The sequence below is a fragment of the Eublepharis macularius genome, chromosome 2 (assembly GCF_028583425.1).
Source record: "Eublepharis macularius isolate TG4126 chromosome 2, MPM_Emac_v1.0, whole genome shotgun sequence".
NCBI lineage: Eukaryota > Metazoa > Chordata > Lepidosauria > Squamata > Eublepharidae > Eublepharis > Eublepharis macularius.
In genome coordinates, this window is record NC_072791.1 from 219343039 (window position 1) to 219358392 (window position 15354).

Sequence of the window (15354 nt, forward strand, 5' to 3'; positions counted from 1 at the left end):
CACGCTAATCCTCTGATCGGTAAATGTACCACCCTCTCCCTCTATTCCAACCCCTGGCTAATTTCTTAGGACTCTCTCTCTCTCATTCTCTCTCTCTCTCTCTCTCTCTGTGCCAAACCGTTTTTATTGCCTCTTGTGCATGTGTGTTGGTTTTTCCTCTTTAAATAAAAATACTCCTTTATTCAAGCACCGAGTCTTGTCGGCTGCCTTGGGGAGGGGACCTCATAAAAATTGGTGGAGTATCCCGTTGTTACCCCTCTTGCATAACTTTCCTCCTTGCTGCTAATTCCTCCCACTTACTTTCAAGGAGTCCTATTCTTGTAAGACTGCCACATCTGTACCAAAAGGAAATGCTTCTTTATAAGACAAGTGATTAAGATGTGGGATTCACTGCCAAAGAATTTAGTGATGGCCACAGGCATAGATGGCTTTAAAAGGGATTAGACAGATCCATCGATTGGTGGCCAGTAGCTGCTGATAGATAAATGGTGACTAAAGGCAGTGAATCTCGGAACACCAGTGCCTGGAGGCAACTTCAGGGGATGGCCTTGGCTTCTATGCCCTGTTGTTGGCCCTCTGTAGTAACTGGATGGCCGCTATATGAGACAGGGTGCTGTACTAGATGGAGCTCCGGCCTAGTCCAGCAGGCCTCTTCTTATGCTGTAGTATGCGAGGCAAGCACTCTGTATGGATGCTCACGTAAACTGATGGCTACATTATAGTGTCAAGATAGTTTCAGCTGGGTAGCCATGTTGGTCTATAGAAGAAGAGCAAGATTTGGGTCCAGTAGGACCTTAAAGCCCAACTAGACTTCCAGGGTATGAGCTTTTGAAAGTGACTTGGGCTCTACTGGACCCAAATCAAAAGTCATAAGATGAGTTCTTTTTTTATAATGAGGTAGAGTGTAGAGAATTGTTCTGTGTTTTCCACTACAACTTCATCCAAGCATATATATATATATATATATATATGTATATATAGTAAGAACTATATATGTATATAGTAAGAAAGCAGGTATTAATACATAAAATAAACTAATTAATCTGACCTCCTTTTCCACAGCAGTGCAGGCCCAATGTGGAACATGTAAGCAACTTGCAATCTAGCTTTACAACATCCAGAAGATCTAGGATAGTGCCAGACACTCAATTTATCCTCCCATTCCTTGTTCACTTACCCCCACTTCTTTGCTTGAACTTTTTGATCTACATAGATGTTTTTGACTCTTCACACAATGTGTGCGCATAAAGTGTCCTCAAGTCACAACAGACTTATGGTGACCCCAGCAAGGGGCTTTCAAGGCAAGTGAGAAGCAGAGGTGGTTTGCCATTGCTTTCTTCTGCAGAGTCTTCCTTGGTGGTCTGCCATCCAAGTGCTGACCCTGCTTAGCTTCCGAGATTTGATGAGAACAGGTTATGCCATGTACCTTCCTTTCCTTAACAAAATTCCTGCACGCATTTCAGGATCCCGCATACTGTGCCAGTAATAAGACTTAGTGTGTATATATTGCTTTCAGATGTTCGCATGAAGTTTCTTGGTAATCTTTACAGCAACCCTTTTATGATAGTCCAGTATTGTTAGCCCCATATTGCACACAGGTGGCTGAATTTGAGACACAGCAATTTACCTAAGACCATTAGAGAAGTCATGGCTGAAATGAGATTGGAACATGGGAGTTCCTGCCTCTCAGCAAATAGTCTTATCCTCCATGTAACTCCAACTTTTAGTACTCTTAGGGCCAATTTAGAGGATACTGCGTCCCTAAGTCCATGCCCCTGGATATGGCAGCAGGATTGGGCCATGGGGGCATTTAAAAAAGTTTCTTTTTAAAGCTCCAAAATGGTGGTGCATTCCCATGGTGGATTCAGGGATATAGTATCCTCTAGTTTGGCCCTTAGCATAAGCATTCTCAGTGGATGTGGTGTCAACATACTGATTTATAACCAAAACAGTTGTATTTGTGTTTATTTAAAAAAAACCATTTCAGTTGCACCCCAAAATGGAAAGACCCTTGGATTTTAATTTCTGTGTTAATGGCACAGGAATTGTGAATGAGAGAACTTGGAAGAGGACTCTTATCCTTCAGTGTCCCTTTCATGCAGCGGTCTCCAGGAAGTGCGAATGGACTGCATGAAAGCGACTGACTTCCAGCACAGGAGAATATCTCTGTCCGTTGAGGCCACAGATGCCATACCACGTTACAAGCTGCTTTTCCGGCTAGTTCAAGTTCAGAAAGCAACTGATGATGCAGTGCAGAAGAACCGCTGTGGAGAAAAACTAGCAACGACTACAATCCAGCTCCTAGTTAGGCTGTTTAAATGCTGTCCCTGGTTGTGTACATTTTCTGTAGATCATTTTTCTTCCTGGGTGAATTTGGGCAGGAGAGAGATATTGTAGGTTTTGGAATGGCTTCAGGCTGAACTGGGGAAACTCTGGTTCCATCTCTGCCACCTGATGTGATGAATGTCAGCTGTAAAGTGTTTTTGCCGCTACCACCACACCATTTCAGATCTCCAGAACAGGGATTTTTCAGGGTGTAAGGGGAGCAAGGTAAAGTATGAATATGTATGCATAATCACATCTGTATGTCTTCAATATTTCAACGATTAGCCTGTCTGACAGGTGTGGGAAGGGGTCAGTGCTGAGGCCTGCCTTATTCACCAACCCAGTGCTTGATTTACGAGGTTTACACATCTCTTTTCACCTTTAGAGGAAATATTTCCTGTTGTTTCTCTTAACTAAAAAAATGCCTTTATTAAGTGGATATTTTTATAGCGTTAGGCACGAATGCCAATTGAATAACCAGCACTGTGATTATGAATGTGGACCTTGCTTCTTTGTCCCATTGGTGTGTCTCTTTTTTATTTTTCTCCAGGTAATCGGTCAGGCAATAGATGCCTATCCAAAAAATGAACGTATAAACTGGGTTAGGGACTGGCCTGGGCAAACGGTTCTTTGCGTCTCCCAGGCTTTCTGGACCTCAGAAGTGCAAACAGCTATTAGAAAGGGCCAAGAGGTAGGTATGTTACAACCATACAAGAACTATTTGGAGCTAAAACATCATTACATTCTCCTTCAAAACGCAGGATGGTGCTATTGTGTTAACTATAACATGATGGTGTGTGAGGGAGCAATCTTAAGCGGGTCTACTCAGAAGCAAGTCCCATTTTCTTTTAATGGAGCTTGTTTCCAAGGAAGAGTTCATACGATTGCACCCTGAATCCCTTTGGGAAACAGTGGATTAATACCTGTTGACTTCCATCCAACTTTGCATGTTGATATTAAATTAGGAACATAGATGTCTATAAGTACCCCAGGATGTGGATGTTTATATATGCTAGGGTTGAGGGACCAAGCAACACGACTGCCCAGCTAGTGGCAAATGCATTTTGCTTTTGTTTGGGCCATCTGATTTGCTTGCTCAGAACAGAGGCGGTAGGTTTGCATGCCCCCATGCCTTAATGCTGGTTGAATGGCACGTTCATAAATGTTGTAGCTTGTCCTAGAGGAGTCCGAGAGCTTCCAGATTATTTCTATGTAGCCCGTTTCCACATGGAATCAGAAATACCGGTGGAAACCTGGTTATCTTGGTTGTAGGTGTGGGTTGTAAGTAGGCAGTGCATATACATCTAAGGAAGCAATTTAAGCCACAAACAGTGGTTGCTAAAATGGGCAACTCACACCGTTACAGACATCCTGTATCAGCTTGAGTAACTTCCTGTGCGATCGTCAAGGTTGCCAGACCTTCTGGCAAAGCTGTTCATCTTCATGGCTTCTGTGCAGGCGCATATTGAGACTGTGCGCTCACTGGCCAGCCATGAGGAAAATTTCTGTGCAGTTGCGCAATGGCATCACAAGTAGAGATGGGCATGATCTGAATTACGATTTCAAAACCCCCCTGATTTTGGCGTTTTTGCCATCGTGACCTAGCTAATCGGTTCTGTCCATGGCAACCGATCCAGCGGTCGGGAGTTTGCTTGTTTGGGACTTGATCGGATGGGTCAGTTTCTGTTCGGAATTGCAGACACTCTGGCGCTAGTAATTTATTCCTGGGGCAACGGAGTCAGGGAAATGAGCTGTGTTTGCCCTCCTTCTGTCGCCCTCGAAACACGAATGGAAGCCCAGCTTTCCTTGATTAGCAGGCTTCCTTCCAACCACGGAGCAGCAACCCAGGGAAGGGAGGGGGAAGGGGGTGGGCACAAAGGAAAGGTGAAAGGCAGCGTGGGAGACTGGGAGGCCGCCTGCATTGTTCGCCTTTCCCCAGGACAAGGGGCGCGTGGGCAAGCCGGCCGCCCCTTGTCCTGGGGAAAGGCAAAAGGCAGTGCGGGTGGCTGGGAGGCCACCTGCGCCGTTTGCCTTTCCCCTGGACAAGGGGCGCGCAGGCAAGCTGGCCACCCCTTGTCTTGCGGGGCAGGTGAACGGTACAGGCAGCCTCCGAGCCACTCGCGCTGCCGCCAGCTCCGCAGCGCACCGGGACAGCTGGCTTGCTGCGTGGGCGGGGGCGACTCAGGAGCACGTGTGCGTGCGCAAAAGCCTGACTATGGTTGCCCTGGGCGCTGGCCTCCCCGATTCCCGATTGCGGACCGGAAACAAGAGTTGATCGTTTAGAATCGGTGGCCTGCTTTCGGCAGCAGCCCAGATCCACGAACAGCTGAATCGGAATTTTTTTTTGGATCGGGCCCATGTCTAATCACAAGTTTGCTTTAGCGAAATGTCACATGATTTAAAAATGAAGAATCAGCAGAATTTAAGAGTAATTACATTTTTATATTATTGTCACATGTAAAAGATCTTAGAGATGACTGTATAGATAGCAAATGTCACTCAGTATAAAACGATGTCATCAAGATAAGAAACTAGGGGTTTGATGAAGGAAATCTCACCAGAAGATTTTAGGCGAGAAATGTACATCTCTCTGTGTTTATGAAATTCCAGCACATTTCATAGACTAAGCAGGATCTGATTTCAAATCATTCATAGTTATGATTGAGAGACGTTAAGGGATTTAATTTTTATTGCAAACATACGTTCATCACTAATTGGATTTATTTTAATATGCATTTATATTTTATTATCCTGCTTAATTAAAAAGATAAGGGTTTATTTCAGTAATGAATAAAAATTTAAAATCTAAGGAAGTTTCTGTGTGCCTTGGCGGGCAACTGTTAAATGAAAGAACCTGCTTAATAATTTGTGCTGAGAAGCAGGCTCTCTTTTTTTCAGACCCTGGGGCTATCCACATTATGGAAAACAAATTTTGCATACTTTTGCAAATTTTGCATACTTTTGCAAATTTTGCGAAAGCTCTAATGAGGTACGGATAAATTAGATAGTTACATGGTAAATCAGCCCCACCCCGCTCTCCCATGATCCTGCTGGTAGTTGGCAGTTGTAACAACATCCAATCAGCATATTTCAGGCGCATTCTATAGCTGGCTCTGTGACATCCCAAATAGTGGTTAGGATACCATGTCAGTATACCATCCTTAACCCACCTTTTTCAAAATACCCATTGTCAGACCTGTCATTGGATTGTTTATTCCCATTGTAGGTATTTTTAAAGGCAGATTTCTGAACCTGAGAGATAATGTACAAAGTGTTTAAAATTTTATTGTCCTTTAAGATGTGGCACTTTTTATCACCACTGGCTGGTTCGCCAACAACAGCTATTCCTCAAAAAGTATAAACTGGCCACGCTGATAACTTGCCCTGATCACATCCAAGTTGGATTGCTGTCATATGCTGTACACGGGGCTGCCTTTGGAAATGGTTTTGAAAATTGTTGGTCCAAAATGCGTCAGCCAGGCTTCTGTCAGGAGTTGGTTACAGGGATTTTTTCACCCCTCTGCCGAAAGATTTGCACTGGCTAGCCATCTGTTTCTGGGTGCAATTTTATTTATTTATTTATTTCAGTTTCCATTCCGCCCTCCCCACATTAGCAGGCTCAGGGCGAATTATATTTATGCACATTACAAATGTTCAGATAAAAACTCAATAAATACAATATAAATATTTAAGATACAAATACAGTGCTGATTCTTATACTTAACTTACTTATACTTAACTTACTTTAGGCCCTAAGCAGCTTGAGGCCAGGGTATTTGCAGGACCATCTCCTCCCATACTCTGCCAGTTAAGATCTGCCTCTCAACCCCTGCTGTCTGTGCCCCTGCCTTCCGAGGTGAGGCGGATGGTGACCAGAGACAGGACATTTTCTGTGGTGGTACCCCACCTTTGGAATGCCCTCCCCCTTGAGGCTCACCTGGTGCCTATTTTACTTTTGTTTAGGTGCCAGGCTAAAACATAATTTCCCCATGGTTTTAATTAGAGATTTCATCTTACCAGCTTTCTGATGGTCTGCTTCAGTTTTACTGACAGTTTTTATGCTGCTTATGTCTAATGGCTTGTGTTTTTAATGGTTTTTTAATACTGTGATTTTTAATTGTAAGCCATCTCATGCAGGATTCCGAAGAGGTGACATAGAAATGTTCTTAATTAAAGACAACTATAAAAAGATTAATCAAGACTCGGGTGAGAAATGCACCATTGTAGTGGAAACAAAAGCAATGACCGTTGAAGCCCTGCATATTTCTGCTGACATGGCGCTGATAAAAGTAGTCACCATACTCTCTGCCTGTTTTTGTCCTCTCCCAGGCACTTGAGAGTTACCTGGACCAGTGCAACGATCAGATTGATGGCATTGTCACCTTGGTGAGAGGAAAGTTGTCTAAGCAGAACCGAGTGACTCTTGGGGCACTGGTTGTACTGGACGTTCATGCGAGGGATGTTCTTGCATCCCTAGTAAGCAAGTGCGTCAACGATGAAAATGATTTTGAATGGTTAAGTCAGCTTAGATACTACTGGGAGGTAAGTGAGGCCCACGAATCCTATTAGGAGGTAATTTCGGTTTGCAGCTTTTCAATTTGGGTTTTGCTGCTGACACAGGGGAAAAGATATGCCAACATGAAAAAAAAATCTTTTTGCTGATGACCAAAGATATTTCACCAATCGTTCTGTGAACTGTGAGCTAAGGTGCTTAATAGCCATACATATACTGTTTGTAATTAAAATGAGGGTTTTTTTCACACCAAGTAATCCCTGCACACTTGCTGAGATGGCAGGAGCCTGACAGATAAAACTTGTTCTGTCAGAGGCCTTAGCTGAGTCTCCCTAATGCTGCTGGAGACATCCAGATTTTTTTCTTAAAGCAATCATACAGTTTTCTGCCGAGTGGCCTTTATTTGACATTTGTCAGCATCCCCATTTAAACTGGGTAAAGCTAGGCAGGGACGTGTATTGAAAACACTTCTCTTGTCAGTGTGATATGCTCTGCTATTAAGAATTTATTATGGTGGTGATTAGGCAAATTGCTCTAAATATCTACCTGTTGAGGAACTATGGAAATCTTCATATTCTTCTTTAGAAGAGATGTCAAAATATTTTCTAAAATGCTGGCTGATCTGCTTATTTAATGATGAATTAGTTTAGTGTGCAAGAAAATTGTGATGGTTCATTAATGGCACTGAAGGAAAATTTAAAAATGTGCATATATAAGTGTTTGATATTGCTTGATGTTAAAGAGGTAATTTATAAGTGCTTTGTAGAAACCGTATTAATTGTATTTATTTATTTAGTTATGCAGCAGATTCCATAGTTGTGATCCAGTGCTGCTAGTGTAACATGGAACAGAATATACAAATAAAACCTCTGTGGTGGTGTTAGCAGTCAGACTTGCCCCCATAATGTTAGAGGGCTTTATGATTATGCATATGACACAAGTCCTTTTTCTGAATGTGCTTCAAGCTCTAAAACTACTGCCCAAGCAGGCAGAAACCTGGAAGCTAGATTCTGGCCAGGAGATGAAACGTGCAAACATGGGAAATGACAGGCAAGGCCAGCCCAGCCCCTCCCATGCCCCAGAGGCACACTAAGGATCCTAATACAATAGGGCCTTCTCGGAGTTCCTGAATTAATCAACGCAACACACCCTATTGATCTCCCCTTAACCATTTTCCTATTCTTAGGTGATTCAGAAAACTGGGCCGATTCCAGACGGCCCTCTGCATGCCGAAACATCGCGCCTCGTATGCGAAATATCACGTTTTCTTGCGTGAGTTTTGCGCGATGTCGTGCGACGTCGTGCAAAACTCACACGAGAAAACACGATATTTCGCATTTTCCGCCCGACAACGCGCGACATTTCGGCATGCAGAGGGCCGTCTGGAATCGGTCCTGATCGCCTCATCCCTCCATCTTGTGGGTTGTCAATCATAATTGATAAGTTTAGTTCTGCTCAGTAAGACCTAATCAAACCTTTCTAGTTCATTTTCACACCCCAGAGACGGTTTACCGGCTCATTGTCCAACTTTGGAGACAGTTCGCCAGCTCTTTGTCTCGCCCCGGAGTCAACTTTTCAATTCTTTGTCCCACCCCGGAAACAGCCCCTCAACTCTCTGTTTTGGGGGTAAAAGATGTAATCTTGCTCCTGGGTAGGATCCATGGTGTAAAATAGACTGCCCCTCTGCCATAAGCAGTGTGCATGCTTTGGATCCAGCATCCACTATAGGGGAAACTAGAATTAAAGTGCCATCTGTGCATGCAGCAAGATGTAGGAGTCTGGTGATCAGGAACTCCCATAGTGCCTTCCCTTGCAGGACAACTAGGAACAGAGCAGGAGGTAAGGTTTAAATAAGGAAAATGGTACTGTAAGAAAGTCCCATTGCAACTATAATATGCAAACCATTAACAGAAGCTTGCAATGCAGTCCTAGAAATGGGACAAATGCCCCCCTTGTGGGCAAGAGCATCAATTATAGTTATCCCTAAGCAAGGTAAGGACTCTTCCAAAACTTCTTCATATAGTCTAACATCATTCCTTAATCAAGATTATAAAATATTTACAACCATTTAAACAAAAAGATTAAACTCTTTTCTTTCTAACTACATACATCAGGATCAATCCAGTTTCATTCCTTATAGAGGCCTAACGAATAATATATATAAGACCCTAAACTTAATATCATATTGTCAAAAAAATCAATTCATGTCACTGTTTCTTTCTCTTGACATTGAAAAAGCCTTTCTCAATTGAAATTCAGTACATCAAAACAACATTACAATATATGGGCTTTGGACAAAAGTTCCTCAAAATAATAAATACTATCTACTCCCAAGTCTCTGCATAAATTAAAATTAACGGCTGGATTTCAGACAAAATACCAATCCAGAGAGGAACCAGACAAGGATGCCCACTATCGCCCATCCTATTTGCAATTAGAGATGGGCACAAATCGAATTATGACCCAAAAAATGCACGAACCAGGCCGGTTCGTGGTTCGTGAACCTGTGGTTCGTTGAAGCTCATTTCCACAAACTTCCACAAACTAGTCTACTGGTTCATTTGGGTCATAAAGGGGCAGTTTAAATGGCCATTTCCCCAGGGAAATGGCCATATAAACTTTTCCTGCGGCTTGCAAGTGGCAGGTCCCTTTAAACTGCCCAAATCCCAGCCCCCAGCCCCAGCTCCACACTTACCTTGCCCAGTGGGCCCGCTGCGTCCTCCCCCTCCTCCCACGAGGGGCAGAAAGGCCATTTTTGGCCTCTTCTGCCACAGCGTGGGCCCACAGGGTGGTGAAAGAGGCTGAAAACAGCCTTTTGCCCCTCAAATGGCTGCTGCGGCAGAGGGAGCAGCAGCCATTTGAGGGGTAGGAAGGCCATTTTTGGCCTCCGCTGCCCTGTGGGCCCATGCAGCAGCAGAAGAGGCCAAAAACTGCCTTCCTGCCATTCGTGGGAGGAGGGGGAGGATGCCGCAGGCCCGCAGGGCAAGGTAAGTATGGGGCTGGGGCTGGGGCTGGGGGGTGGGGGCTAGGGTTTGGGCATTTTAAAGGGCCCCGCCGCTTGCAAGTGGCAAGTCCCTTTAAACTATTAGCTGGCAGGTGGCGAGGGGGGATCCCCCCCTGCCGCCTGCCAGCTTATAGTTTAAAGGGACCTGCCACTTGCAAGACAGGAAAGGGCCCTTTAAACTGTCAAATGCTCTTTTCCCTGCTGCTGCTAAGCGGCCAGAAAGGGGCATTTAAACCCCATGAACCACAAACTGGTTTGTAAACTTGCCCTGGTTCGTGCCAGTTCATGGTTCCTGGTTTGTGAAAATCCATGAACCACGAACCTCATGGTTCAGTTTTTTTGTGGTTTGTGCCCATCTCTATTCGCAATACACTAGAGCCTTTAGCAATAGCAATAAGAGAGAACAAAAGCATACAAAGTATCGAGTTAGACTCTAATAATTATAAATTAAGCTTATTCGCAGACTATGTTAATTTACATTACAGACCCTATAAATTCATTAAACACATTATAGAAGAAACTATTAGATTTTTGCTCAATCTTAGGACTCACAGTCAATCAAACAAAATTGCAGCTATTGCCAATAAATATCAAAGATAACACTGTAAATCAGATTAAGCAAGTTAGTAAGTATCTATGGGCCCCAAACCAAATCTGATACTTAGGTACAACTATTCCTAAAGACTTAAAACAATTATTTAAAATAAACCACATTAAAATAATAAATAGAGTCAAGTTAAACTTAGCTAAATGGGACAAAATGAACCCTGCCTGGTATGAAAGATTTCACATTATAAAATTTATTTTACCAAAATTTCTCTTTCTCGTGAGGGCAATCCCATTGAAAATCCCACAAAACACCCTAAAACATTGGCAAAGTACCCTAAACAAATTTTTGTGGGAAAAAACAACAACCAAGATCTGCGTTTAGTACATTAAGTTTAAAGAAGTCACAGAGAGGCTTTAATTATCCCAACTTAAAACTTTACCAAGCATCATCTAGATTATTAAACATATTACAAATATTAACATCATCAGATGCTCCAGATTGGGTAACAATATCACAATCAGTATGCAAATACAGCAGGATACAAAACCAAATTTGGAACAATATTTATTTATTTATTTTTATTTATTTATTTTATCATATTTATATTCCGCCCTCCCCGCAAGCAGGCTCAGGGCGGATAACAGCATTAAAAACATTTAAAACATTTCATTAAACATTATCATAAAACATTAAAGGCATTGTATAAAGATATTAAAAATAGCAGCACTTTTTTTTTAGTGGCGATTACAGAAAGTGCAGCAGTGCAATTGAAACATGGCAGCAGCTTCAGAACAGTGGTGGGCAGCTCTCATAGGGAGGGGAGTAGATGTTATATCCTCCAGCCAGTGGAGGCCCAGCCTCAGCCATAAGCCTGGCGGAACAACTCTGTCTTACAGGCCCGGCGGAAAGATAGTAGATCCTGCCGGGCCCTGGTCTCGGTAGACAGAGTGTTCCACCAGGTAGGAGCCAAGACTGAGAAAGCTCTTGCTCTAGTTGAGACCAGGCGGGCCTCCTTGGAGCCAGGGACTGATAGTAATTTTTTTTCTCCTGATCGGAGGGTCCTCTGGGGAATATACGGGGAGAGACAGTCCCTCAGATACGCTGGCCCCAGTCCACACAGGGCCTTATAGGTCAATACCAAAACCTTGAACCTGATCTGATACTCCACTGGCAACCAATGCAGCTTGTGCAATATTGGTGTAATATGCACCCTATTTGGTGCTTTCATAATGATGCGTGCCGCTGCATTTTGCACCAGCTGTAATCTTCGGGTCAGGCACAAGGGTAGGCCCGCATAGAGCGTGTTACAGTAATCCAACCTAGAGATGACCGTTGCCTGGATCACTGTAGTTAAGTCACAGGTAGACAGGTAAGGGACAAGTTGTCTGGTCTGCCGCAGATGGAAAAAAGAAGACCTGACAACCACTGTGACCTGTGCCTCCATTTTCAGGGAGGCATCTAGGATCACCCCCAGGCTCTTAACCCTTGGAACAGGCACAAGCTGTGCCCCATCGAGGGTCAGGAGCCGGAGTCCCGAATCCAGTCCCCCATGGCTCAAGTATAGGACCTCCATCTTTGTTGGGTTCAGTTTCAGTCGACTCTGTTTCAACCAATCAGTCACGGCTGCAAATGCATGTTCCAGGACATCTGGGGCTGAGCCAATAAAAAAGAATGCTCACAAGAAACTAAACATAACCCTTTTTTAGAAGCTATATTAAACGTTTGGGACCAATTTGGATACAAAATTACACCAAATTTATCCAGATTCTCCTCATTCTTACAACAAAACTGGTTTCCACTGGGACAGTCAAAATCCTTCATGAAAATGTGGCAACAAACAAATCTAATGCGTCTAATAGATATAGTATCTGACACGGGAATCTTAAGCAAATGAGAAATAGAACAAAAACAGCAAAAAAATTCAATGTTTTACATACTTACAACTCTATAATGTGATGAATCAAATTAGGATTAAAAATAATGAATACACCTATGACTCAGAGGAGTTAGCCGTGTTAGTCTGTAGTAGCAAAATCCAAAAGAGTCCAGTAGCACCTTTAAGACTAACCAATTTTATTGTAGCATAAGCTTTCGAGAATCACGTTCTCTTCGTCAGATGCATGGAGGGCAGAAGGAAACTGGCCAAATATAGAGGAGGAGAGGGGAGAGGAGGGGGAGGGGGGAGGAGAGGGGGGATGTAAACAACTCCTTTGATATGGAGATGCAGACAGCTTCTTTTGGTGTGGGGATCAGTTTGCTTGTGTAAAGATTCAAAGGAGTTTGCCGTGTTAGTCTGTAGTAGCAAAATCAAAAAGAACTCTTCTTCCTGTTGGTGCCAGCGTGGACGTCCGTTTGAAGAAGGAAAACAGCATGCCTAGAACGGTTATGTGAAGATTTCTCCTGCACCTTGCACTTTATTTTGGCATCATCTACCTCATCTTTTTCAAGGAAGAGTTGTGGACCTAAGAGACTGTTGTCCTTGAGAAACACCCAGAGGCTATTCCATCAGCTATTCCATCAGATATTTCGGCTTATATATTTGTATTTATATGTATTGATTTTAGCTATTGATTGTTATTGATTAGGACATATGATTGTTTTCTTGACGCACTTGTAGCACTGTAGCTTTAAAAATTTAAAATATACAAAAATCTTATTCATTGTATGGTTAGGAAATCCAGTACCGGGAGTTTTTTGAACAGTATCATTGGTTCTAGGGCTTAAGGCTGAAAGGCTGTAAGGCCGCATGTTTCTTCTTAATTAGATGTGTTTTCTCTACTGTACATTTTGTATGTTTGCATAGGAACAACATCTACAGACCAAGATGATCAACGCTGGTTTAAGATACGGATATGAATATCTTGGCAATACCCCTAGGCTAGTTATTACTCCACTTACTGATAGATGCTACAGGTAAATCAGAAGTTACTGTTATAAAAAGATTCTCTAATAAGGATAATTTAATTGTCATCATCTCTAAGAGGTGCCATAATGGAAAATCTTAACATTATTATATTTACATGTTGTCCTTAGAATAGGTATATTAAAGTTTAAATTAACATGGACACATATGTTAACTTTTCCTGAAAAGTTAGTGATTTAATTTATTATTCCAAGGTCTTCAGAATTCCAATATATTTACGGAAACATTTGTTTGTGTCTGTCTAGCCCTCAGATTTTATCCCAATGTGTTCATAATGTGCCCAAATATACTCTTGAGTAGATCGCTGAGATTTTCTGGATTTCTCAATTTCCTTCCCTCAGATACTCATTTTTACTTACTCAGTCAGTTACCTTTTGCGCGGCTGACTTAAGGTATTTCAGAACCTTTATGCTAGCAAATAAAATAAAGCTGGACATAACAACTGCTGTCCCAGTATTAAGTTATAAGCCCAGACAGCATTCTGCCTTTGGTCCTTGGAGATGCGATGCTGACTCCCTGTCAACTGTGATTTGCAGATTAGAGCTCAACCTTGGGAATATACAAGCCGCCTTTCCTCCTCCTTCCCCTCTCCAGTACAAATTCCCCACCAATTCCTTTGTCAGGTTGGATGGTAGTTTCGAGTTGCATCTGCATAAATACCAAGCACGGATACCTTGCAGGGTTTGTAAACCCACTTCAAACTCTGATTTCAAATTTTGGTTAAGATTAGAACTCTGGTCAGCTTTAACTGTGATTAGCATTGATACAGATGTAATGCTAAACCAAGGATAGCCCAAGTGCTGAAAAAATGCAACATTTACCTGTGAAGGTGCTGGTGTGCCAGTAATCAAAAGGAGGGTGGGCAATGGTGGCAGTTGTCCAGACATGCTTGGGACAAGCCAGGCCTCAGCAATCCTGCCAGCATCTCAGGGATCTGTCTTGGACTCAGTTGGTGGCTGTACAGGTCTGGGAGGCCACAAGGGACATAAGGCATGCCTGTTGTCTTCTCCAGCAGAACTGCCAATGCCGTAGTTGCCTGGCCGCAGGTACCAAGCCGTTGTGCTGCTATTGGCATGCGTGTTGCAGAGTTGCCTACCCCATGCAAAACCATGATTAAAGTTTCAGTGCCATACAACTTACCTGGGAACAAGCCCATTGAACACAGAGGGAGTTACTTGAGTAAACTTGCACAGCATTGGCTTGTATGGCTGATAAAAAGCATTGGTGCTGGACTGGGAATTCCTGAGGCCAACTCTCAGTTGGTCAGCCGTTCTTTGTGGGGGATCAGTGTTGCATCAGCACTGTTAGTCTTGCAGGCTAATGAGCCAGCACCATATACAGGCCTCGGAAAGGCAGAGGAGGACCAGAATGGCTTCACTAGGTGACCCTTTCTTTGTAAGAAGCCACGGAATTTTTTTCAGCTCTTCTCCCTTTAATTTCAGAACTCTGTTTGGTGCTCTCCACCTTCATCTTGGGGGTGCCCCAGAAGGTCCTGCTGGAACTGGAAAAACTGAAACGACAAAAGACTTGGCAAAAGCTATTGCCAAGCAATGTGTGGTTTTTAATTGTTCGGATGGTTTGGATTACCTGGCTCTAGGGAAATTCTTTAAGGTATGCCTTGCTGTTATTGGAACACATTTACAGCGCAATCCTAAACTGAGTTACTCCAGTCTAAGCTTAAATGGGCTTCAACTGGAGTAACTCTTCTTAGGATTCTGCTTTTGCCATCTAAATGTGCACTAAGAAGAGGCAAAGGCTACATGAGTTTGTTCTGAATTAGCTCTTTTTCTGTAGTCAATGAAAGTTTACCAGGCTTGACAGCAAAAGGTTCGTGGAACCCAATTGCTAGACTCCTGGTATTCATTCTGGAAGACTTTCAAGGAGATTGGAATGTTTCACTATGATCTTGATTTTGTTCTTCTTATTTGTTATTGCCTTATTGATTACAAATATGTTATGGGTTTTACCTTGTTAGTTGTAAGCTGCCAAGCATTTTCAAACAGAAAGAGTGGCCTTGGAAATGACTAAATAAAATAAAT

At 42.9% G+C, this 15354-nt stretch overlaps 1 protein-coding gene across 1 annotated transcript in view; it reads left to right on the top strand.

Annotated features, from left to right (window-relative positions):
• DNAH7 (dynein axonemal heavy chain 7) overlaps window positions 1-15354 on the top strand; it is a 190041-nt gene that overhangs the window by 58851 nt on the left and 115836 nt on the right. Inside the window, exons 18-21 of the mRNA XM_054970133.1 lie at window positions 2876-3016; window positions 6655-6867; window positions 13196-13305; window positions 14758-14926. Coding sequence (XP_054826108.1) covers window positions 2876-3016; window positions 6655-6867; window positions 13196-13305; window positions 14758-14926 — 633 coding nt within the window. The remainder of the gene's footprint in view (window positions 1-2875; window positions 3017-6654; window positions 6868-13195; window positions 13306-14757; window positions 14927-15354) is intronic.